Source organism: Salvelinus fontinalis, chromosome 12 (genome assembly GCF_029448725.1).
Source record: "Salvelinus fontinalis isolate EN_2023a chromosome 12, ASM2944872v1, whole genome shotgun sequence".
NCBI classification, from domain to species: domain Eukaryota; kingdom Metazoa; phylum Chordata; class Actinopteri; order Salmoniformes; family Salmonidae; genus Salvelinus; species Salvelinus fontinalis.
The window spans coordinates 35316469-35343781 of record NC_074676.1 but is presented as its reverse complement, the minus strand read 5'-3'; the positions used below and the strand labels follow the sequence as shown (position 1 = coordinate 35343781).

At 46.3% G+C, this 27313-nt stretch overlaps 1 protein-coding gene across 1 annotated transcript in view; it reads right to left on the bottom strand.

Annotated features, from left to right (window-relative positions):
* LOC129867246 (neurocan core protein-like) overlaps positions 1 to 27313 on the bottom strand; it is a 310382-nt gene that overhangs the window by 133126 nt on the left and 149943 nt on the right. Inside the window, exon 10 of the mRNA XM_055940524.1 lies at positions 4795 to 4911. Coding sequence (XP_055796499.1) covers positions 4795 to 4911 — 117 coding nt within the window. The remainder of the gene's footprint in view (positions 1 to 4794; positions 4912 to 27313) is intronic.

Here is a 27313-nt window from a genome sequence, read left to right as displayed (position 1 = left end):
AATCACCACATTCTTATCGGCAGACTCAATAGCGTTGGCTTCATAAATGACTGCCTCGCCTGGTTCACCAACTGCTTCTCAGATAGAGTTCAGTGTGTCAAATCGGAGGGCCTGTTGTCTGGCAGTCTCTATGGGGGTGCCACAGGGTTCAATTCTCGGGCCGACTCTTTTCTCTGTATATACCAACGATGTCGCTCTTGCTGCTGGTGATTCCCTGATCCACCTCTACGCAGATGACACCATTCTGTATACATCTGGCCCTTCTTTGGACACTGTGTTAACAAAACTCCAAACAAGCTTCAATGCCATACAACACTTCTTCTGTGGCCTCCAATTGCTCTTAAATTCTAGTAAAACTAAGTACATGCTATTCAACCGATCGCTGCCCGCACCCACCCGCCCAACTAACATCACTACTCTGGACGGTTCTGATTATGTGGACAACTACAAATACCTAGGTGTCTGGTTAGACTGTAAACTCTCCTTTCAGAATCACATGAAGCATCTCCAATCCAAAATTAAATCTAGAATTGGCTTCCTATTTCGCAACAAAGCCTCCTTCACTCATGCTGCCAAACATACCCTCGTAAAACTGACTATCATACCGATCTTTGACTTCGGCGATGTCATTTACAAAATAGCCTCCAACACTCTACTCAGAAAATTGCATGTAGTCTATCACAGTGCCATCTGTTTAGTCACTAAAGCCCCATATACTACCCACCACTGAGACCTGTATGCTCTCGTTGGCTTGCACTCGCTACATATTTGTCACCAAACCCACTGGCTCCAGGTCATCTATAAGTGTTTGCTAGGTATAGCTCCGCCTTATCTCAGCTCACAGGTCACCATAGCAACACCCACACACAGCATGCGCTCCAGCAGGTATATTTCACTGGTCATCCCCAAAGCCAACACCTACTTTTGCCGCCTTTCCTTCCAGTTCTCTGCTGCCAATTACTGGAACGAATTGCAAAAATCACTGAATCTGGAGACATATCCCCCTCTCTAACTGCATCAGCTGTCAGAGCAGCTTACCGATCACTGCACCTGTACACAGCCCATCTGTAAATAGCTGTAAATGTTCCTCTTTTTCCCCCCAGTATCTCTACCTGCACATCATCATCTGCACATCACTCCAGTGTTAATGCTAAATTGTAATTATTTCGCCACTATGGCCTATTTATTGCCTTACCTCCCTAATCTTACTACATTTGTTCACACTGTACATAGACTTTTCTATTGCGTTATTGACTGTACTTTTGTTTATCCCATGTGTAACTCTGTGTTGTTTTTTCGCACTGCTTTGCTTTATCTTGGCCAGGTCGCAGTTGTAAATAACAACTTGTTCTCAACTGGCCTACCTGGTTAAACAAAGGTGAAATACAATGTAAAAATAAAATAGACGCCACTGGAGCTGACATGATTCCTTGTCAGAGAGAGTCTGTCCTACACAATAGGTTTCTATCAGAAAGTTCCACATTGTATACTGTATGCATTAATACAGGTGTTGGACTTTACTATTAGTCTACACATTTAAAGGTACCGACCTCCACTGATAGTCTACCTATTGTCTACACACAGCTATGTATATTGGAAACCAATATAATATTTATAAGATTTATGTATATAGGGTGTTATGGCCCTTTCCCTCTTGGGAAACTCCCACCTGACATCTCACCTGACCCTGTGTCTCCCCAAGTCTCCATCCCTTCCCCCCTCTCTTTTTCTCTCTCTCCCCACAGAGCGATTCTCCCCGATTCATGTTTGAGCGACCCAGCCGAAACGGAGCCCATGGATTACGCAGATCCTCTAAACGCCACATCCCCAATAGGCTCTGGGGATAATCTCCGCGCAGCTTCAGCTTCTCCAGCTGCAATTCAACAGCACTGTTTTGAGTGAATCATAATTTCTCCCACTGTACTGTATGCAGAGGGAAATACAATTGTATTATTGCAGTGTATGTGGCTCTGCCTCGCTTGGTATTAATAAAGTAATGATGCATGATAATGACCATGAAGAATCACTGATAAAGACTCAATCACACAGAGCAGGAGAAGCAAATGGAAGTGTACAAATGGAGTTCTAGTGTACAGAGGCGGTTTGGAAAATAATCCTGCAGCAACAGGAAATGTGAAATATTATGTGGATTATAATTAGGGCAAATAAAGTCTGACATTATACATTTTAGAATCCTTTTTTAAACCCCGAACACTACTGTGCAGGAAAATTCTCAGCAACAGAAAAGTGATCAAATTAAGATCTTACATCTGTAGAGAAAAGGTAACGTTAGAACAAGAAGTGTGTGTAGAAGCATTTCGCTACACCCGCAATAACATCTGCTAAACACGTGTATGTGACCAATAAAATTTGATTCGAAGAGAGAAAGCCAGACAGCAAAGAAAGAAAAAGACAAAAAGAAGACAATGCTCTCATCCTCAACTGAAGAGAACGTGGTGTTGAGTCATTACAAATGTGGTCAAGGGTTTGCAGTAATATGCAATTAACCTGATTGCTTTTGGCTGTAATTAATATGGCAGAGACCACAGACAGACAGACAGACACCCTATCTGCTGCAGACACAAGCTGCAGGAAACGAGCAGCAGCCAAAGCCAATTACCATCCACAGTCCTGCAGGAGGTTTTCAAACTGAACACAAAACAAGCCAATTACCATCCACAGTCCTGCAGGAGGTTTTCAAACTGAACACAAAACAAGCCAATTACCATCCACAGTCCTGCAGGAGGTTTTCAAACGGAACACAAAACAAGCCAATTACCATCCACAGTCCTGCAGGAGGTTTTCAAACTGAACACAAAACAAGCCAATAACCATACACAGAATGAACCGACAACATGAAATGCATAATGGAAAAATGTTATTCTACATTTTAAAAGCTCCAAATGAATCCCTTTTGTTTTTGTTGCCAGAAACAATGAGGAATATCTGTTTTATATGATTAATATTGACATACACAATATGGTCTATGTCACAACAGATTCTAAAATATCCCAAACTAGCATTACAAATCATATGCTATTCATCGTTTAACATGCATTTATCAGGACTTATTGACGTGGCTGTAGTGTTGATTAATCACTGATGCCTTTAGCCCATATTAGTTTAGGATGATCCCCAAATCGAAGGCTGCCGCCCTCAGACAGTCATGGTGTGTGTGTGTGTGTGTGTGTGTGTGTGTGTGTGTGTGTGTGTGTGTGTGTGTGTGTGTGTGTGTGTGTGTGTGTGTGTGTGTGTGTGTGTGTGTGTGTGTGTGTGTGTGTGTGTGTGTGTGTGTGTGTGTGTGCGGTCAATAGATGGCTGATTGATAATCACAGTAGATGGCTGATTGATAATCAATACCTCCCCTCTTAACATCTGACCCCTCGTCTGTGACTCCTCTACATAAGCAATGACCTGGGAAAAGCTATCCCTCCCCATTGACTTTGCATTTCCCCTCTCCCATACACAACAGTGTCACACAGCTCCAACCCTTAATCTCCAGCTCAAAGCCCTCACTGAGCTCCTATCCCATCAGTGCAGACATCTGTCCATCTTCTACAGTCACAGCTCTCACTGCAGTACAGAACACCACGGCATGGTGCAACTAAGACTTGCTCATTCACACACATACACACACCACTGTTCCCAACCATTATTACCTTGACTGAGCCCATGTTCTCTTCACAGTCACACACACCTCAGTGTGACACAGCACTGTGACTGTGCAGCAGGGTACAGCCTAGCCCAGCCTAGCTCAGTGCTGACTGGCTCAGTCTCTTATCACACAACCCAGTGGAGAGATGAGCTGCCTGGCAGCCTGCCAGTGAGAGAGTCACAAACACTCAGCATCTTACTGTCACAGACTGCTGGCTCAGCCTGGTCTTACAAAGCACACTCACAGCAACCCCAGTCACACACACTCACTGTTAGAGTCTCACCTCTGAGCACGGGAAACAGACACCCACTGCACATGTACACACATGTACACACACGTACACACACACACACACACACACACACACACACACACACACACACACACACACACACACACACACACACACACACACACACACACACACACACACACACACACACACACACACACACACACACGCGCGCACACATACATACACCCTCCCCATTCATACTTTCTTTCACAGACTGCCGCCTCATCCTCACCTCTGCAGGCAGGGAACAGCAATAAACAGGAACCTGGGCACAGCAGGACCATGCAGCTAAACTTCCTCATGCAAAAACTGACTGTGCCAAAGGGCCATGAAATGTACTGTAGCACAGTCTGACTCCTTTCAAACGCATTGAGAACAAACTTGTACCACATCTGTACAACCTATACTGGACATGTACTGTACCATTCATGTGAGGCATTTTACTGTGTCCTGATTATGTTTTCAGTTACAGTTAAACGGCACCCTCCGCGGGGCAGGTTCAACCGGATGCTTCCGGTTTTCAGGGGATATTGAAGGAGTGCCTGTGATGCAACTTCAGCTTTTGGACTATAACACTCCATCTTCACTCCTCCTTCACATTTACTGGATTGGTTGAACAGCGCAGAAGAGAACCTCCCCCTACAGTTTTCTCTCTCTCGTCAGGACCAGAAACAAAGCCCGCTCAGGTGTTTCTTGTACGCTTGCAACGTTAGGTTAGTTAAACATGAACACTGAAATTAGTTGAAATGGATGTGAGAACAAAGGGATGGGACAGAGACAGTCCTTCTGAAGGTCTTAACCTCTGCCCTTTCTTTTGTGAACTTTAACCCCTGACCCCACTCACCGATCTCACAGCTCTCTCCGGAGTAGCCTTGGGGGCAGTAGCAGCTGTAGCCGTCGCCCTCCTGCAGACAGCTGCCTCCATGCAGACAGGGGCTGGTCTGACACGGGTTGTCCTCAGCTGCAGAATGGAGACATGGCAGGGGGGTTAACCAAGGGACTCACATACACACACTCACACACACACACACACAGACACACACAGGCATGCACACACACACACAAGCGTGCACACACACACACACACACACACACACACACACACACACACACACACACACACACACATACACACACACACACACACACACCTTTAAACAGCTTGGACAATTCCAGAAAATTATGTCATGGCTATAGAAGCTTCTGATAGGCTAATTGACATAATTTGAGTCAATTGGAGGTGTACCTGTGGATGTATTTCAAGGCCTCAGTGCCTCTTTGCTTGACATCATGGGAAAATCAAAAGAAATCAGCCAAGACCTCAGAAAATAAAATTGTAGACCTCCACAAGTCTGGTTCATCCTTGGGAGCAATTTCCAAACGCCTGAAAATACCACGTTCATTTGTACAAACAATAGTACGCAAGTATAAACACCATGGGACCACGCAGCTGTCATACCGCTCAGGAAGGAGACGCCTTCTGTCTCCTAGAGATGAACGTGCTTTGGTGCGAAAAGTACAAATCAATCCCAGAACAACAGCAAAGGACCTTGTGAAGATGCTGGAGGAAACAGGTACAAAAGTATCTATAGCCACAGTAAAAAGGTTTGCAACTGCACATGGGGACAAAGATCATACTTTTTGGAGAAATGTCCTCTGGTCTGATGAAACAAAAATAGAACTGTTTGGCCATAATGACCATCGTTATGTTTGGAGGAAAAAGGGGGAGGCTTGCAAGCTGAAGAACACCATCCCAACCGTGATGCACGGGGGTGGCAGCATCATGTTGTGGGGGTGCTTTGCTGCAGGAGGGTCTGGTGCACTTCACAAAATAGATTGCATCATGAGGATGGAAAATTATGTGGATATATTGAAGCAACATCTCAAGACATCAGTCAGGAAGTTAAAGCTTGGTGGCAAATGGGTCTTCCAAATGGACAATGACCCCAAGCATACTTCCAAAGTTGTGGCAAAATGGCTTACGGAAAACAAAGTCAAGGTATTGGAGTATCCATCACAAAGCCCTGACCTCAGTCGTATAGAAAATGTATGGGTAGAACTGAAAAAGCGTGTGCGCGCAAGGAGGCCTACAAACCTGACTCAGTTACCCCAACTCTGTCAGGAGGAATGGGCCAAAATTCACCCAGCTTATTGTGGGAAGCTTGTGGAAAGTTACCCGAAACTTTGACCCAAGTTAAACAATTTGAAGGCAATGCTACCAAATACTAAATAAGTGTATGTAAACTTCTGACCAACTGGGAATGTGATGAAAGAAATAAAAGCTGAAATATATCATTCTCTATTATTCTGACATTTCACATTCTTAAAATCAAGTGGTGATCCTAACTGAACTAAAACAGGGAATTTTTACTAGGATTAAATGTCAGGAATTGTGAAAAAGGTGTAGGTAAACTTCCGACTTCAACTGTATATATACTTGTGAGGACTTTTTGAGGATAAGTGCTCTCCACTTCCAGGAAGTTTTGAAATCAGTGGAATTAGAGTTTGATACCTAAAGAGATGGAGAAAACACCTGTCTCCGGATTACATCTTCAAACTAAGGGCAACCGTGGTATGGCATTCCTGACAGGGAGACACGTCCATCATGCATTATGATGTACACAGTTAAGATAGTCTAGCATTAGCTAGCTACATTTTCAGATATTACACATTTCTCATTTTAACAGAAAGTGGTTTCATTTCAAGCTAAAGTGTACTGTTAGCTAGCTAGCTGACTGGCTCCCTAGCTGACGTTAGTATTCGTTTCCCAGAGCTGTTTGCTTTTCTAGTGCTTTTCTAATGTTAGCTAGCTGGTTGGTTAGCTCCCAGCACTGTGGCATTGTTGGCACTTTGTTCATTGTTGTTTAACTAGCTAACGTTAGCTGGCTGGCTTGTTAGCTAACATTACGTGACATGTGTACAACACCCGTTGAATATGGACGGTGTCAATAAACGTCTGCAAAGAAGCATAATGAAATTGTTGCCAGCAGAGCTGGTTAGGTTGTTTTCATGTTATCCAGAGGTAAACAAATCATCGACCAGACTGTCAAGTGTGCGCTCCAAGAGCGTAACAAGATGGGTGAGGCTAAAGCTTAAGAGGGTGTGAACGATGCGGAATGGGTGTAGACAAAAAAGAGCTCTTCACTAGATACCAAAACATTCAAAGGCGATTTTCTCAAAGGTGAGTTTACAAGTTTATCAACTTTCAAAGCAGAATTACTTTCCCATTGTTCCTCAAATGCAGTGTATGATATACAATGCCGTAGGTCTGAGTCTCTACTTTTATCCAATGTAAAAAACACCATTTCAAATTTTTCTAGATAAGTCCGAATCCAGGTCGTGAGTCACAAATAGGCTTTTTACAAGTGAGGACTTAGATGGTTGGTTTACTATTCTTGAGAACCTTTGGTACTTATGAGTATAGTAAAATGTGCGCACACACACACACACACACACACACACACACACACACACACACACACACACACACACACACACACACACACACACACACACACACACACACACACACACACACACACACACACACACACACACACACACACACGTTAACCAGCACATATCCAATGGATCAGGTTTGGATTTGTTCACCAAACACACTGCCACGCTCACCATCCCAAGCAGGGCTAAACACGCCACTGTCAGAGGTGTGTTTCTCTTCAATTATGTTGGTATAAGAAGGAAGAACAATACCTAATCCTTCCCCAACTAAAAGAAAACCATGCCATACCTCTGTGGTTTTCTCTGATATAACCTTTAGCTATTGAAAAGCTTTAGATTGAGAAACAATAGCGAAGATAGATAGACAATCTATCTGACAGGTTCTTCATAGAGTACTTCACTCTCTGTCACACCCTCCTCTCCATTCAAGAGAGCGAGAGCGACAGGAGACCATGAGAGAGAAAGAGAGAGAGAGAGAGAGAGAGACAGACAGACAGACAGACAGACAGACAGACAGACAGACAGACAACCTGGCAGTGTGTATGACTTTCTACAAGGTGACAGATTGGCTGCTGCTCTGTCTGTCTGCCAACTGCTTATCATGACGGATGCTCGACAGGGGGGAGGACAATGTGTGCCGCCTGCCCCGCCAGCCCACCCACGTCCCTCTGATGAGCCGGGTCCTCATAAATTACCTGATCATTATCCAGTCAGGCACCCTCGCGGCCGCCTCTTTTTATGGTACATTACTGCGTCGTTGCAAGGTAATAAACACGTTTTATTTCGCAAGGCAATAACTCCAAGCTCTGTTCTTCAAGGGAAATGTTTTGGAGATAAATGGTCAGATAGAGGAGATTAAGTCGTAATTATAAGGACGGCGCTGGGGTTTGACAAGGACGGTTGCACAGCTGTAGGTGTTAAAGCTTGTTTCGTGGCTGTGTGGAGAGCTTCCTAGATTAAGTGTGGTTTTATTAGCCAATCCAGATAGGTTTCCAGGCGAAGACACAATCTGACAGGGCATCTAATGCACTGCATCTGTTCTCCAGCATTATAATACCCAGGCTAATTCATCACTTCTCCAGCGTTATAATACCCAGGCTAACTTATCTGTTCTCCAGCGTTATAATACCCAGGCTAACTTATCTGTTCTCCAGCGTTATAATACCCAGGCTAACTCATCTGTTCTCCAGCGTTATAATACCCAGGCTAACTTATCTGTTCTCCAGCGTTATAATACCCAGGCTAACTTATCTGTTCTCCAGCGTTATAATACCCAGGCTAACTTATCTGTTCTCCAGCGTTATAATACCCAGGCTAATTCATCGCTTCTCCAGCGTTATAATACCCAGGCTAACTTATCTGTTCTCCAGCGTTATAATACCCAGGCTAACTCATCTGTTCTCCAGCATTATAATACCCAGGCTAACTCGTCTGTTCTCCCGCATTATAATAGCCAGGCTAAGTCATCTGTTCTCCAGCATTATAATACCCAGGCTAAGTTATCTGTTCTCCAGCGTTGTAATACCCAGGCTACCTCATCTGTTCTCCAGCGTTGTAATACCCAGGCTAACTTATCTGTTCTCCAGCGTTATAATACCCAGGCTAACTCGTCTGTTCTCCAGCATTATAATACCCAGGCTAAGTCATCTGTTCTCCAGCATTATAATACCCAGGCTACCTCATCTGTTCTCCAGCGTTGTAATACCCAGGCTAACTTATCTGTTCTCCAGCGTTATAATACCCAGGCTAACTCGTCTGTTCTCCAGCGTTATAATACCCAGGCTAACTTATCTGTTCTCCAGCATTATAATACCAAGGTTAACTCGTCTGTTCTCCAGCGTTATAATACCCAGGCTAAATCATCTGTTCTCTAGCGTTATAATACCCAGGCTAAGTCATCTGTTCTCCAGCATTATAATACCAAGGTTAACTCGTCTGTTCTCCAGCGTTATAATACCCAGGCTAAATCATCTGTTCTCCAGCGTTATAATACCCAGGCTAACTCATCTGTTCTCCAGCATTATAATACCCAGGCTAAATCATCTGTTCTCTAGCGTTATAATACCCAGGCTAAGTCATCTGTTCTCTAGCAATTCGAATCCAAGATGGCGTAGCAGTCAGATGTCCTTTGTCCTCGTCTTGTCCCGTGTATATATATATTTTATATATTTTTCTTCGCATATCTTTTTATATATATATTCTTTTCTTCTTAAAAACTCAACTTCAAAACACTCTCCTGCAACCCACCTCACCAAATGTGGTGCGGATCTGTTTTTTTTTCTTCCTCAAAAGTATTATTCACCTCGTATCCGAAATCTACAACAGAAGCTAACCAGAAGTTAGCCAGCTCACAAGCTAACGTTAGTAGTTCAGCTAACCACAGCTAGCGCTCATCAGCTATCCTTTAGCTCGGAAAACTATTGCCAGTTTTGTACAACGTGACTCAGACCAGAGCATACCAGACCTATTTTCTCTCCATATCCCCGGATTTTTACCTCAAGCTCTGGACATTTACACCTGGATCTTGCAGCTAACTAGCTGCTATCCGAGTGACTATCGGCTAACATCAATTCCGGAGCAAACACCAATTATCCCGGAGCTAGCCAGCTGAAGAGTTCCATCAGCCACTCCTGGGCTCAATCACCTATCCGGACCCGTTTTACTGCCGATGCGGAGCCCCACCGGGCCTTCACGACTGGGATATCGACGTTATGTAAATGTTATCTGCCCGAGGGAGTATTTCAACCGGCACCTCCATCGCGACGTAACCTGAACGTCCATATACTAACTGCGGCCCGCTAATCGTTAGCTGTCTTGAGCATATCGGCTGCTATCTGAACAGGTCTATCGAACAATCTTCTTAGGCCGCTATAACTATTTTGACAATTGGATTGGTCCCCTCTACCACACGGAACCCCACTAATCTACAGACGGAATTGCACGGCGTGGCTAAAAACAGACCTCCATCTTCTGCTAGCTTGCTACCCATGACTAGCTGTCTGAATCACGAAGCTAGCACCAGTTAGCAAACACAATTCTACAACTCACAACCTCTCTTTCGCCACCGCCATCCGGCTTGGATTCTCTGTCGACACGACCACGTCTGGTCTGCAGACAAATACCCCATCCGCTGTGCCCTCAACCGGCCTCCGTCTGAGCAGACCCCCTCCGTCTGAGCAGACCACCCCCCCGGGCTACTAACTTTAAACGCCGCGGGCTAGCTTAGTGGAGGCCTCACTACTCCATCTACGGCTGCCCCCTGGACACTATGATCACTTGGCTACATAGCTGATGCCTGCTTGACTGTCCATTAATTCACGGTACTCCATTCTGTTTATTTGTGTTTTATCTGTCGGCTCTGTGCCTTAACTCAGGATCTGTGTGTAGTTAATCCGACCCTCTCTGCCCAGTCGTCGCCATTTTTACCTTCTGTTGCTGTGTTAGCTGACTAGCTGCTGTTATCTCACCTGCTGTTTTAGCTAGCTCTCCCAATCATGACCTGCAATCACTTTATGCCTTATTGTATGTCTCTCTCAAATATCAATATGCCTTGCATACTGTTGTTCAGGCTAGTTATCATTGTTTTGGTTTGCAATGGACCCCGTAGTTCCACTCTCTGTACCTCTGATACCTCCTTTGTCCCACCCCCCACACATGCGGTGACCTCACCCATTGAGACCAGCATGTCCAGAGATACAACCTCTCTTATCATCACCCAGTGCCTGGGCTTGCCTCCGCTGTACCCGTGCCCCACCATACCCTGGTCTGCACATTATGCCCAGAATCTATTCTACCACGCCCATAAATCAGCTCCTTTTATTCCTTGTCCCCAACGCTCTAGGCGACCAGTTTTGATAGCCTTTAGCCGCACCCTCATCCTACTACACCTCTGTTCCTCGGGTGATGTGGAGGTAAACCCAGGCCCTGCATGTCCCCAGTCACCCTCATTTGTTGACTTCTGTGATCGAAAAAGCCTTGGCCTCATGCATGTCAACATCAGAAGCCTCCTCCCTAAGTTTGCCTTACTCACCGCTTTAGCACACTCTGCCAACCCTGATGTCCTTGCCGTGTCTGAATCCTGGCTTAGGAAGGCCACCAAAAACTCTGAGATTTCCATACCCAACTATAACACTTTCCGTCAAGATAGAACTGCCAAAGGGGGAGGAGTTGCAATCTACTGCAGAGATAGCCTGCAAAGTTCTGTCATACTTTCCAAGTCTATGCCCAAACAGTTCGAACTTCTAATTTTAAAAATTAATCTCTCCAGAAATAAGTCTCTCACTGTTGCCGCCTGCTACCGACCCCCCTCAGCTCCCAGCTGTGCCCTGGACACCATCTGTGAATTGATCGCTCCCCATCTAGCTTCAGAGTTTGTTCTGTTAGGTGACCTAAACTGGGATATGCTTAACACCCCGGCAGTCCTACAATCTAAGCTTGATGCCCTCAATCTCACACAAATCATCAAGGAACCCACCAGGTACAACCCTAAATCCGTAAACATGGGCACCCTAATAGACATTATCCTGACCAACTTGCCCTCCAAATACACCTCTGCTGTCTTCAATCAAGATCTCAGCGATCACTGCCTCATTGCCTGTATCCGCCACGGGTCCACGGTCAAACGACCACCCCTCATCACTGTCAAACGCTCCCTGAAACACTTCTGCGAGCAGGCCTTTCTAATCGACCTGGCCCGGGTACCCTGGAAGGATATTGACCTCATCCCGTCAGTTGAGGATGCCTGGTCATTCTTTAAAAGTTACTTCCTCACCATATTAGACAAGCATGCTCCGTTCAAAAAATGCAGAACCAAGAACAGATATAGCCCTTGGTTCACTCCAGACCTGACTGCCCTCGACCAGCACAAAAACATCCTGTGGCGAACTGCAATAGCATCGAAGAGCCCCCGTGATATGCAACTGTTCAGGGAAGTCAGGAACCAATACACGCAGTCAATCAGGAAAGCAAAGGCCAGCTTTTTCAAGCAGAAATTTGCATCCTGTAGCTCTAACTCCAAAAAGTTCTGGGTACTGTAAAGTCCATGGAAAACAAGAGCACCTCCTCCCAGCTGCCCACTGCACTGAGGCTAGATAACACGGTCACCACTGATAAGTCCGTGATAATCGAAAACTTCAACAAACATTTCTCAATGGCTGGCCATGCCTTCCACCTGGCGACTCCAACCTTGGCCAACAGCCCCGCCCCCCGCCCCCCCGCTGCTACTCGCCCAAGCCTCCCCAGCTTCTCCTTTACCCATATCCAGATAGCAGATGTTCTGAAAGAGCTGGAAAACCTGGACCCATACAAATCAGCTGGGCTTGACAATCTGGACCCCCTATTTCTGAAACTGTCCGCCTCCATTGTCGCACCCCCTATTACCAGCCTGTTCAACCTCTCCTTCGTATCATCTGAGATCCCCAAGGATTGGAAAGCTGCCGCTGTCATCCCCCTCTTCAAAGGGGGAGACACCCTGGACCCAAACTGTTACAGACCTATATCCATCCTGCCCTGCCTAGCTAAGGTCTTCGAAAGCCAAGTCAACAAACAGATCACTGACCATCTCGAATCCCACCGTACCTTCTCCGCTGTGCAATCCGGTTTCCGAGCCGGTCACGGGTGCACCTCAGCCACGCTCAAGGTACTAAACGATATCATAACCGCCATCGATAAAAGACATTACTGTGCAGCCGTCTTCATCGACCTGGCCAAGGCTTTCGACTCTGTCAATCACCATATTCTTATCGGCAGACTCAATAGCCTCGGTTTTTCTAATGACTGCCTTGCCTGGTTCACCAACTACTTTGCAGACAGAGTTCAGTGTGTCAAATCGGAGGGCATGTTGTCCGGTCCTCTGGCAGTCTCTATGGGGGTACCACAGGGTTCAATTCTCGGGCCGACTCTTTTCTCTGTATACATCAATGATGTTGCTCTTGCTGCGGGCGATTCCCTGATCCACCTCTACGCAGACGACACCATTCTGTATACTTCCGGCCCTTCCCTGGACACTGTGCTATCTAACCTCCAAACGAGCTTCAATGCCATACAACACTCCTTCCGTGGCCTCCAACTGCTCTTAAATGCTAGTAAAACCAAATGCATGCTTTTCAACCGTTCGCTGCCTGCACCCGCACGCCCGACTAGCTTCACCACCCTGGACGGTTCCGACCTAGAATATGTGGACATCTATAAGTACCTAGGTGTCTGGCTAGACTGCAAACTCTCCTTCCAGACTCATATCAAACATCTCCAATCCAAAATCAAATCTAGAGTCGGCTTTCTATTCCGGAACAAAGCCTCCTTCACTCACGCCGACAAACTTACCCTAGTAAAACTGACTATCCTACCGATCCTCGACTTCGGCGATGTCATCTACAAAATAGCTTCCAATACTCTACTCAGCAAACTGGATGCAGTTTATCACAGTGCCATACGTTTTGTTACTAAAGCACCTTATACGACCCACCACTGCGACCTGTATGCCCTAGTCGGCTGGCCCTCGCTACATGTTCGTCGTCAGACCCACTGGCTCCAGGTCATCTACAAGGCTATGCTAGGTAAAGTGCCGCCTTATCTCAGTTCACTGGTCACGATGGCTACACCCACCCGTAGCACGCGCTCCAGCAGGTGTATCTCACTGATCATCCCTAAAGCCAAAACCTCATTTGGACGCCTTTCCTTCCAGTTCTCTGCTGCCTGCGACTGGAACAAATTGCAAAAATCTCTGAAGTTGGAGACTTTTATCTCCCTCAACAACTTTAAAAATCTGCTATCCGAGCAGCTAACCGATCGCTGCAGCTGTACATAGTCCATCTGTAAACTACCCACCCAATTTACCTACCTCACCCCCCATACTGCTTTTATTTATTTACTTTTCTGCTCTTTTGCACACCAGTATCTCTTCTTGCACATGATCATCTGATGATTTATCACTCCAGTGTTAATCTGCTAAATTGTAATTATTCAATTTATTGCCTACCTCATGCCTTTTGCACACATTGTATATAGATTCTCTTTTTCCTACCATGTTATTGACTTGTTTATTGTTTACTCCATGTGTAACTCTGTGTTGTTGTCTGTTCACACTGCTATGCTTTATCTTGGCCAGGTCGCAGTTGCAAATGAGAACTTGTTCTCAACTAGGCTGCCTGGTTAAATAAAGGTGAAAAAAAAAAAAAAAAAATTTTTTTATAATACCCAGGCTAAGTCATCTGTTCTCCAGCATTATAATACCCAGTCGAAGTTATTGTTTTCCAGCGTTATAATACCCAGGCTAAGTAATCTGTTCTCCAGCATTATAATACCCAGGCTAAGTCATCTGTTCTCCAGCATTATAATACCCAGTCGAAGTTATTGTTTTCCAGCGTTATAATACCCAGGCTAAGTAATCTGTTCTCCAGCATTATAATACCCAGGCTAAGTCATCTGTTCACAATTTGTGTATGTCTGTGTGTGTGTGCTTGAGAGAGAGACCTGCAGTATGTGTATACAGTTGAAGTCAGAAGTTTACATACACCTTAGCCAAATATATTTAAACTCAGTTTTTCACAATTTCTGACATTTAATCCTAGTAGGATCACCACTTGTTTTTAAGAATGTGAAAGGTCAGAATAATAGTAGAGAGAATTATTTATTTCAGCTTTTATTTCTTTCATCACATTCCCAGTGGGTCAGAAGTTTACATACACTCAATTAGTATTTGGTAGCATTGCCTTCAAATTGTTTAACTTGGGTAAAACTTTTCGTGTAGCCTTCCACAAGCTTCCCACAATAAGTTGGGTGAATTTTGGCCCATTCCTCCTGACAGAGCTGGTGTAACTGAGTCAGGCTTGTAGGCCTCCTTGCTCACACATGCTTTTTCAGTTCTGCTCACACATTTTCTATAGGTTTGAGGTCAGGGCTTTGTGATGGCCACTCCAATACCTTAACTTTGTTGTCCTTAAGCCATTTGACACAACTTTGGAAGTATGCTTTGGGCCATTGTCCATTTGGAAGACCAATTTGCGACCAAGCTTTAACTTCCTGACTGATGTTTTGAGATGTTGCTTCAATATATCCACATCTATTTTGTGAAGTGCACCAGACCCTCCTGCAGCAAAGCACCCCCACAACATGGTGCTGCCACCCCCGTGCTTCACGGTTGGGATGGTGTTCTTCGGCTTGCAAGCATCCCTCTTTTCCTCCAAACATAACGATGGTCATTATGGCCAAACAGTTGTGTTTTTGTTTCATCAGACCAGAGGAAATTTCTTCAAAAAGTACGATCTTTGTCCCCATTTGCAGTTGCAAACCCGTAGTCTGGCTTCTTTTATGGCGGTTTTGGAGCAGTGGCTTCTTCTTTGCTGAGCGGCCTTTCAGGTTATGTCAATATAGGACTCGTTTTACTGTGGATATAATTACCTATTTCCTCCAGCATCTTCACAAGATGCTTTGCTGTTGATTTGCACTTCACGCACCAAAGCACGTTCCTCTCTAGGAGACAGAACGCGTCTCTTTCCTGAGCGGTATGACGGCTGCGTGGTCCAAAGGTGTTTATACTTGCATACTATTGTTTGTACAAATGAACGTTGTACCTTCAGGTGTTTGGAAATTGCTCCCAAGGAAGAACCAGACTTGTGGAGGTCTGCAATTTTTTTCTGAGGTCTTTGCTGATTTCTCTTGATTTTCCCATGATGTCAAGCAAAGAGGCACTGAGTTTGAAGGTAGGCCTTGAAATACATCCACAGGTGCACCTCCAATTGACTCAAATTATGTCAATTAGCCTATCAGAAGCTTCTAAAGCCATGACATAATTTTCTGGTGTTTTCCAAGCACATTCAACTTAGTGTATGTAAACTTCTGACCCACTGGAATTGTGATACAGTGAATTATGAGTGAAATAATCTGTCTGTAAACAATTGTTGGAAAAAGTACATGCACAAAGTAGATGTCTGAACCGAGTTGCTAAAACTATAGTTTGTTAACAAGAAATGTGTTGAGTGGTTGAAAAATGTAAATGTAAACTTCCGACTTCAACTGTATGTGAGAGTGTCTTAATGTATGTGTGTGTGTGTGTGTGTGTGTGTGTGTGTGTGTGTGTGTGTGTGTGTGTGTGTGTGTGTGTGTATGAGTCACAGTGTATGTGTGTGTATGTGAGCGAGTCGTAATGTGTGTGTATGTGTGTATGTGTGAGTCACAGTGTGTGTGTGTGTGTGTGTGTGTGTGTGTGTGTGTGTGTGTGTGTGTGTGTGTGTGTGTGTGTGTGTGTGTGTGTGTGTGTGTGTGTGTGTGTGTGTGTGTGTGTGTGTGTGTGTGTGAGAGAGAGTCATATTGTGTGTGTGTGTGTGTGTCACAGTGTATGTGTGTGTATGTGAGAGAGTTGTAATGTGTGTGTGTGTGTGTGTGTGTGTGTGTGTGTGTGTGTGTGTGTGTGTGTGTGTGTGTGTGTGTGTGTGTGTGTGTGTGTGTGTGTGTGTGTGTGTGTGAGACAGTCCTAATTTGTGTGTGTGTGAGAGAGAGAGTGCCTTCGTGCCTGTATTTCTGTGTATGCTTGTGTGAGTGTGAATCTAACTCGCTCCAGGCTGGTGAGATATAGAGGTGAGTGTGTGTAACATTTTCTGAGAAGCTGAGGGATAGCCTCCTACCCCCTCCTGTACTGCAGCCACTGATACACTATTCTGAGGTGATAACAATGTGAGTGCTGGCTTTGAAAATATATCAAAGGGATTGGAGAGAAGGAGACAAGCCATTACAGTGTGGGGGTTTTCATTTCTTAAATCAACAGCTAAAAGAATACAGTACGTGATCGGCAAGCATACACAGCTCATCTGAGAAGCTAATCAAATAAATATGATGTAACCGACTGGAGAAAAGAACACACACTCACGAACACACACAGACCACACACTCACAATAAATAAACCCTTGCACACACACATTATCATAGTCACATCATACCTGGCCCCCCATAATTGTTCCCCACACACACCCCCCAACATGCATTACAGCAGTGGTGCTGTAAAAAAGGGTTCCAAAAGGATTCTTCGGATGTCCCCATAGGAGAACCCTTTTTGGTTCCATGTAGAACCATCTCCAGAAAGGGGCTTCAAACCCAAAAAGGTTCTACCTGGAAACAAAAAGGGTTCTTCAAAGGGTTCTCCTATGGAGCCAGCTGAAGAACCCTTTAAGGGTCTCGATAGCACCTTTTTCTCTAACATGCTGATCAGACCACTCGCGTTGCAAAATAAATTTAAACATACATGTTATTCAATTATTGCACCCACACTGCTCGCGCGCGCCAACGAGCGTCTGTGTTGCCAAGCACTAAAATAGAAGTCAGTTCTATTTGTGACGCTGAGCGCAGTGCAAGTCCTGCATCTCCCATCTCCTCATTGGTTTATAGAAGGAGATACCCATGTGCCATCTCCTCATTGGTTATACCCATGTGGGTGATTGAAAGATGAACTGAGTTCGGTCGGTCGTTGCGGTAACTATGAAAGTTAGATGCCAATCGCCATATAAAGTCCAAAGAAGAAAAAGCTTGGAAGAAGGAGAGATGACTAGAAACGATTCGGTTGACCGTTTTATGTGTGGATTAATTGTCGGAGTAGAGGGCCTTCAGGTATAAACATTACAACTCAATGTTTATATCCCAGGACAAATTAGCTTGCAACAAACAGCAAGCTAGCTAAATAGGACAAATTAGCTAGCAACTGCAAGCTAGCTAGCTAAATTGCCACAAATGTTTAATGCTTTTCGACCTGTTGTCACGGCCGTCTAAAGAACTAGACCAAAGCGCAGCGTACATATTCCTTTTTATTAGGATGACGCCGACAAAAACAATAAACAATACAAAAAACGACCGTGAAGCTTAAGGCAATAGTGCCACAAACAAAGTTAACTTCCCACAACTAAAGGAGGGAAAAGGGCTACCTAAGTATGCTTCCCAATCAGAGACAACGATAGACAGCTGTCCCTGATTGAGAACCATACCCGGCCAAAACATAGAAATACAAAATCATAGAAAAACAAAACATAGGATGCCCACCCCAAATCACACCCTGACCAAACCAAATAGAGACATAAAAAGGCTCTCTAAGGTCAGGGCGTGACACCTGTCCCCAAATTAATGTCATTGGTTCAGAGTTTGTTTTGATATTTTAACCTTCGTGTCGTGATTGCGTTTGGTGTGGGGGGACAAAATCAATTTGCGCACGATCGCGGCTGGTTTGGGTACGGCGTAAGAGTGTGGGCAGAGATATTAGCCATAAGAGGCCAGTATGAGTGTGACATTGTGCTCTCTCTCTGCAGAGGGATGTTTGCGCCTCCTGTCTCCCTCTCCTGTCTCCCTCTCCTTTCTCCCTTTCCTGTCTCCCTCTCCTGTCTCCCTTTCCTGTATCCTTTCACCACAATTAGTCTTCATGGAGGCAGCCAGTGACAGGCAGTGTTTTAATGAGCTAGGTGTGTCCGGGGGAGACAGCGGCTAGCCTAGTGCTGCAGCTGTCCATTGTGTCTGCTCCAATGCAGACGCTAATAAACCCACTGACAGCCCAGAGGACACAGTGCTGTTGTCTTGTCCTGACCTATAGCCAAGCTACTGGGGGAGGTTAGTGTGAATTGAAATTCTCAGGCTGGCTGGCATTCTAGTTGTGTTCTGATCCACAGCAAGGGCAGTGTATGCTAGAGTACTCAGTAGTACTGTTCCAACATTTATGGTATACAGTATATCAATTCAGACAACATCAGTGTCCATTATCTACATTGGAACTGTGGATGACCCATTAAGTTATCATTGGTTCGTTACATTTCTCTGGCTGTGTGTCTGGTGTTGTTTAGTTTCAACACCATGACTGTGCTATTAGAGCGGAAGAGAAATGGGCACCTCTCTAGGCTCAGATGGTTGTGTGTGTGTGTGTGCTATGTGTACAAGTGCTGCAGGTCCTGGGCTGGGTAAGTAATGAGGCTGGTGTTGAGTGAAACAGAGAAGGTAAATAAATAACCGTTGTGACTCACAGTCTTTCAGGGGGAGCTCAGCAGATACGGCAGTTAGCCCTGCTTTCACTGGTGCTACTTCAAACCCATTTTCCCTGCATGGAACCAAAACTGAACTGACCCTGTTAGAATATGAAAGAGCCTTTATATCCAACCAGACCTGTAGACAGTCAGCCACAGGGAGAATTTCAACGACATTATTTCAGCAAGAAACAAAAACAGAAACAGAACTGCAACCTCTGAGTGTCCTTTGACTAGAAGATCATGAAAAACTCTCTAAAGAGTGAAAACATGTAGCTTACTAATTTGTACTCTCCCGGCGATGAATTGTCTGGAGTAGTAGTGCTCCATGCTGCAGTACAGAAAGAGAACCAAGGCAGGTCTGGTTTCCAGGAAGTGGGAATTGATTCAATTCTCACACAATTAGTTACGACTTATCACACCCAAATGGGATTGTGCTGCTCGCATTGTGCTGCTCGCATTGTGCTGCTCGCATTGTGCTGCTCGCATTGTGCTGCTCGCATTGTGCTGCTCGCATTGTGCTGCTCACATTGTGCTGCTCGCATTGTGCTGCTCACATTGTGCTGCTCACATTAAGACAATACATACAGTATGAGCATTATTAATAGATCAAACACACACACACACACACTTACGCAGGCGCACGTACACACACACACACACACACACACACACACACACACACACACACACACACACACACACACACACACACACACACACACACACACACACACACACACACACACACACACACCATCCTCCATCACCGTGGGAGTTACTGAACCTTGTAATAGCTTTTCCAGAGACAAGGATCATGGGGTCTGCCTGTTCAAGTGCACCTCTATACGCAAGATAAGCCATTGCCTATACATTGCAACACAGCTGGGTCTTAAACTTTAATGCCTCACTGGAGAAAATGTACTGAACTACAAATATCTCTCACAGTAACAGGTTTTAGGATGACTACATTTAAACAGCGACGGTCGGGGGAAATATAAAAATAACAGTCACCATGACAACCTGGTCAACCACAACCTGAAAAATGACTCACCTATTAATATTAGGTCAGTTTCCTGGACAAAGATTAAAGCTACTGGACTAAATAGCATGCTCAAAGGAGAATCTCTATTGAAAGTGCATTATAGTGTAGAACCAAGCTTACAACTGACTCCTACACTTGTACATCTAGCTATGATAATATCTGTCTTACTCTAAGGTGTTTCCACTGCTTAGTATGCTGCTGCAGTAGACATGCATAAATGTATAAACTCAACTCAAACTCAAACCAAACATAACCTGTACCATCCCACAGTAAATGACCTTGGGTCAGTATGTACACCTTTCCATCTCCCCATTGACACTGCAGGGAGGGCGGCAGGCGTACGATCCACTGTATCACCATGTCCTCAAACAGACACTTCACTCAGTCTCTGCTATATAGATAGCACTTCTCTTTCTTCCCTGTGGTGAAGACCCAATGCAATCTTAGCACACTCCAATAAGAGTGATTTAGAGGTTGCCAGGTTGTTTCCGGGTACCTGCTGCACAGAGATGATAGAGATAGAGAGAGGGGGGGCGGGGTGGAGAGAGAGAGAGAGAGACAGAGAGAGAGAGACAGATAGAGGAGGGGCGGGGGTAGAGACAGAGAGAGAGACAGAGACAGATAGACAGATAGAGAGGGGGTGGAGACAGCGAGAGAGAGAGAGAGAGACAGAGAGATAGATAAACAGAATGAGACAGAGACAGATAGACTGACAGACAGATAGAGAGGGGGTGGGGCGGGGTGGAGACAGAGATAGATAGACTGACAGACAGATAGAGAGGGGGGTGGGGTGGGGTGGAGACAGAGAGAGAGACAGAGACAGATAGACTGACAGACAGATAGAGAGGGGGTGGGGCGGGGTGGAGACAGAGACAGATAGACAGAGACAGATAGACTGACAGACAGATAGAGAGGGGGTGGGGCGGGGTGGAGACAGAGACAGATAGACAGAGAGGGGGGTGGGGCGGGGTGGAGACAGAGACAGATAGACTGACAGACAGATAGAGAGGGGGGTGGGACGGGGTGGAGACAGAGAGAGAGACAGAGACAGATAGACTGACAGACAGATAGAGAGGGGGTGCGGCGGGGTGGAGACAGAGACAGAGACAGATAGACTGACAGACAGATAGAGAGGGGGGTGGGGCGGGGTGGAGACAGAGACAGATAGACAGAGAGGGGGGTGGGGCAGGGTGGAGACAGAGACAGATAGACTGACAGACAGATAGAGAGGGGGGTGGGGCGGGGTGGAGACAGAGACAGATAGACAGAGAGGGGGGTGGGGCGGGGTGGAGACAGAGACAGATAGACTGACAGACAGATAGAGAGGGGGGTGGAGCGGGGTGGAGACAGAGAGAGAGACAGATAGACTGACAGACAGATAGAGAGGGGGGTGGGGCGGGGTGGAGACAGAGACAGATAGACTGACAGACAGATAGAGAGGGGGGTGGGGCGGGGTGGAGACAGAGACAAAGACACTTTACTCAGTCTCTGCAATATAGATAGCACTTCTCTTTCCTCTCTGTGGTGAAGACCCAAAGCAACACAATCCAATATGCCATCTCTATTTAGAACAAAAAGTAAACTAAAATACCCACAGTCATCAAGCTAGGTAAGAGATCATTATTAAATATGTTAAAGTGATTAATAAGACTGAACTAGATCAAAGGTAACTCAATAATAAATATTATCTTGCACCTTTAACTAACAGACTAACAAATGAACAACTCTTGAAAAAATACAAAGACTTTTCAGCCAGACCGACCAGCCAGCCCCAGCCGTCTGCATGACCGACCCCCACCAGTCTAGTCAATAACTCCAACACAATTTCCTTCCCAGTTCCCACCTTGAATTTGTTTAATTCCGAAGAGAAAGGTTTGGAAACCAATTTTTTTACAGGAAACCCCACATACACCTGAAATATACTACATTAACACACAGAAACAGCAAATCCTTCAGATAATTAATCTAATAGGACTAATAGTACTGTAGAACTATTTTTATTTGCACACAATATAGCTGGGTCGCCCCGTCCTGCCCCTAGGCGTTCACCACCCTGCAGGACCCCAATCCAACACACCCCACTCAGCTTTAGGATCTTAGTGAAACATAAATTTATTGATTTTGGGCTTTTTAGGCCAAGGTCAGACTGACAACCCACAGACCCCCAGGGCCAGGACTGAGCATCTCAGCAGCTAGGGATTGCCTAAATAGTTAGCTTCCCTGACGTGGACATGTTTTCAATACAGACACTTTAAGTCATACAGTATTCCATATAAGGCATCCAGACCTTATGAAAGTTGCCCAGTATACCCTTAATCTTGTTAGAAATCAAATCTAGTGATACATAACTTGACATTGTGGGAGGATATCCAACCTTCCAATGAATGGCAATGCATTTCTTAGCTGCTATAAATGCTTGGTAACACAGTTTCTTCAGATAACAGTCACCAGTTTCAACATTTCCAAGCAAACAAAAACAAAGAGAAGGGAGAATCTGTAGACATGCTGAGATAAAAGAATATACTCTTTGTCAGAATTCAGTCAGCCTTCACAAGACCATAACATAGCAAATATGTCCTCTTGTGTTCTACACCTCCAGCAGAGGAATTACATGTCTGAGTGCATGATGTTCTGTTTCACTGGCATATTGTACGTTCTATAGATGGTCTTAAACTGCAGTCATTTATGTCTGCTATTATATGAATATGACTGGGCATTCCAACATATCTGTATCCCTTCATCATCATCAATAGTGTCTCCCAGGTCTTCCTCACATTTTGTTTGAAATGTTTTGGGTCCACGGGAAAAGCCTCTCTCAACCCTTGATACAGTTTGGAAATGAACTTTGGAGATTTGTCAGACTTCCTTAAAATAGCATCTGGCTTGTCCAGTGTTTGCTGCACAGAGCGAATAAAGTGTTGTATTCACCTCAGCTCCGTCAAATACTGGTCTTCCCTGGCTGTCTGACTCTGCTGGGACCCCTGTCACCATCTGATGCTGCTAAGACATGATGAACAGTGTTGTGTACTGACTGCACTAGAGGGCTGCATTCCCAAGGGATGCCTGCAGGACCTGCTTAACCAATGTGATTTGAAGTGCAATCAAAAAATGTAATCATGATTGAAAAGGAAAAGGCACAACGCCCACATAGGTTCGGCTACTATTGTCACGTTCCTGACCTATTTATGTTAGTTTGTTATGTGTGTTAGTTGGTCAGGACGTGAGGTTGGGTGGGCATTCTATGTTTTCTGTTTCTGTGTTGGTTTTGGGTTGCCTGGTATGGCTCTTAATTAGAGGCAGGGTTTTGGCGTTCCTCTAATTAAGAGTCATATTTAGGTAGGCGTTGTCACAGTGTTCGTTGTGGGTGATTGTCTTCCGTGTCTGTGTAATTGTTTGCACCATACGGGACTGTTACGGTTTGTTCGGTTTGTGTAGTCTAATTGTCCTATTCGTGCGTTCTTTTTGTTTTATGTAAGTTCGTCGTATAGGTCTGTCTACACCGTTTTGTTGTTTTGTTAGTTTATACAAGTTTGTGTCTTTGTTAAATAAATATGTGTTCAAACTTCGCTGCGCCTTGGTTCCCTCAATACTCCTCCTCTTCCGAAGATGAAGAGGAGGAGGAATGCCGTTACAGAATCACCCACCAAATCTCCAGAACCAAGCAGCGGAGTAAATGGAGTAAGGGACAGGAAAAGAAGGAGGAATGGACTTGGGACGATATATTGGACGGGAAAGGTTGCTACACATGGGAGGAGATCCTGGCTGGTAGGGATCGCCTCCCATGGGAACAGCTGGAGGCACTGAGGAGAGCAGAGGCTACCGGAGAGAGGAACCGGAGTTATGAGGGAACGCGTCTGGCACGGAAGCCCAAAAAGCCCGTGAGTAACACCCAAACATTTCTTGGGGGGGGGGAAGCTAAGAGGTAGTGGGCCAAGGGCAGGTAGGAGACCTGCGCCCACTTCCCAGGCTTACCGTGGAGAGCGGGAGTACGGGGCAGGCGCCGTGTTACGCAGTAGAGCGCACGGTGTCTCCTGTACGAGTGCATAGCCCAGTGCGGGTTATTCCACCTCCCCGCACTGGTAGGGCTAGATTGGGTATTGAGCCAGGTGTCATGAGGCCGGCTCAACGCGTCTGGTCTCCAGTGCGTCTCCTCGGGCCGGCATACATGGCACCTGCCTTACGCATGGTTTCCCCGGTTCGCCTACATAGGCCGGTGCGGGTTATTCCACCTCCCCGCACTGGTCGGGCGACCGGGAGCATTCAACCAGGTAAGGTTGGGCAGGCTCAATGCTCAAGAGTGCCAGTACGCCTCCGCGGTCCGGTATTTCCGGCGCCACCTCCCCGCCCCAGCCTAGTACCTACAGTGCCTACACTACGCACTAGGCTACCAGTGCGTCTCCTGAGCCCTGTTCCTCCTCCACGCACTCTCCCTGTAGTGCGTGTATCCAGTTCGGTGCCTCCAGTTCCGGCACCACGCACTAAGCCTCCTGTGCGTCTCCAGAGCCCTGTACACGCTGTTTCTTCTCCCCCTACTAATCCTGATGTGCTTGTCCTCAGCCCGGTGTCACCAGTGCCGGTACCACACACCAGGTATAGAGTGGGCTTTGAGAGTACAGTGTGCCCTGTCCCTGCTCCCCGCACTAGTATGAAGGTGCGTGTCCTTAGCCCGGTGCCTCCAGTTCCGTCACCACGCACCAGGTCTACAGTGCGCCTTATCCGGCCAGAGCCATCCGTCTCACCAGCGCCATCTGAGCCATCCGTCTCACCAGCGCCATCTGAGCCATCCGTCTCACCAGCGCCATCTGAGCCATCCGTCTCCCCAGCGCCATCTGAGCCATCCGTCTCCCCAGCGCCGTCTGAGCCATCCGTCTGCAATGAGCCTGCAAAGCCGCCCGTCTGCCATGAGCCTGCAAAGCCGCCCGTCTGCCATGAGCCTACAGAGCCGTCCACCAGACAGGAGCCGCTAGAGCCGCCCGCCAGACAGGAGCCGCTAGAGCCGCCCGTCAGACAGGATCTGCCAGAGCCGCCAACCAGACAGGATCTGCCAGAGCCGCCAACCAGACAGGATCTGCCAGAGCCGCCAACTAGACAGGATCTGCCAGAGCCGCCAACCAGACAGGATCTGCCAGAGCCGCCAACCAGACAGGATCTGCCAGAGCCGCCAGCCAGCCATGAGCGTCGAGAGCCGTCGGCCTGCCATGAGCGTCGAGAGCCGTCGGCCAGCCATGAGCGTCGAGAGCCGTCGGCCAGCCATGAGCGTCGAGAGCCGTCGGCCAGCCATGAGCGTCGAGAGCCGTCGGCCTGCCATGAGCGTCGAGAGCCGTCGGCCTGCCATGAGCGTCGAGAGCCGTCAGCCTGCCATGAGCGTCGAGAGCCGTCAGCCTGCCATGAGCGTCGAGAGCCGTCAGCCTGCCATGAGCGTCGAGAGCCGTCAGCCAGCCATGAGCGTCAAGAGCCGTCAGCCTGCCATGAGCGTCCAGATTCGTCAGTCAGCCAGGAGCTGCCCTTCAGCCAGAAATGGCTATATACCCAGAACTGCCCCTCAGTCCAGAGCTGTCTCTCTGTCCGGAGCTGCCTTTCAGTCCGGAGTTGCCCCTCTATTATGATCTCCCTCTCTATCTTGATCTACCTCTTTATTCTTATCTATCCCTCTGTCTTGATTTATTCCTCTGTCCCGGTGCTGTCCCTGTCATGGATGTTACAAAGAGGATTTTGTGGGATATGGGTGGACATTTTTAGGGGTAGATGGAGGTTGGGATTGACTATGGTGGGGTGGGGACCTCGCCCGGAGCCTGAGCCACCACCGTGGTTAGATGCCCACCCAGACCCTCCCCTAGACTTTGTGCTGGTGCGCCCGGAGTTCGCACCTTATGGGGGGGGTTATGTCACGTTCCTGACCTATTTATGTTAGTTTGTTATGTGTGTTAGTTGGTCAGGACGTGAGGTTGGGTGGGCATTCTATGTTTTCTGTTTCTGTGTTGGTTTTGGGTTGCCTGGTATGGCTCTTAATTAGAGGCAGGTGTTTGGCGTTCCTCTAATTAAGAGTCATATTTAGGTAGGCGTTGTCACAGTGTTCGTTGTGGGTGATTGTCTTCCGTGTCTGTGTAATTGTTTGCACCATACGGGACTGTTACGGTTTGTTCGGTTTGTGTAGTCTAATTGTCCTATTCGTGCGTTCTTTTTGTTTTATGTAAGTTCGTCGTATAGGTCTGTCTACACCGTTTTGTTGTTTTGTTAGTTTATACAAGTTTGTGTCTTTGTTAAATAAATATGTGTTCAAACTTCGCTGCGCCTTGGTTCCCTCAATACTCCTCCTCTTCCGAAGATGAAGAGGAGGAGGAATGCCTTTACAACTATGGTGAGTGAGCTTTGCGCCTTTTCATTTTCAGTAAGTATTAATTACCCATTTATTTGTCTCTGCCTGTAAATCGTCCTCCTAAAAGGTAGGCTATATCCTGTATGCAAAACGTAGCAAGTGTTGCTGTCATCATTCTTGCTGCTCCAAGTTCATTAGCCTTACCTGCGAGATCAGGTGTGCATGTGGTCTCAATGACATAGAGTGGGCTATAGCCTACACATGGTTGGAGAAGCATGGGGCAGTTATCTTTCCAAGGAAATGTACTTCCTAAAAACTTTACTAAATTGTCTAGAAAGAGGCCTAAATATTGATCACCTTTCATTTGCGTCAACCTCACCTCTAACTCTCAACATTGCGCACAAACACATGCACGCACGCACGCACGCACGCACGCACATAAAGCTTTATGCCGGACACTTACAATTAGCTCTAATCCGGAAGCTGGAGACAGCTAAAACCAGACAACCCTCACCACCCTAGAGCACCTCCTAGAATCACACTAAAATAGTG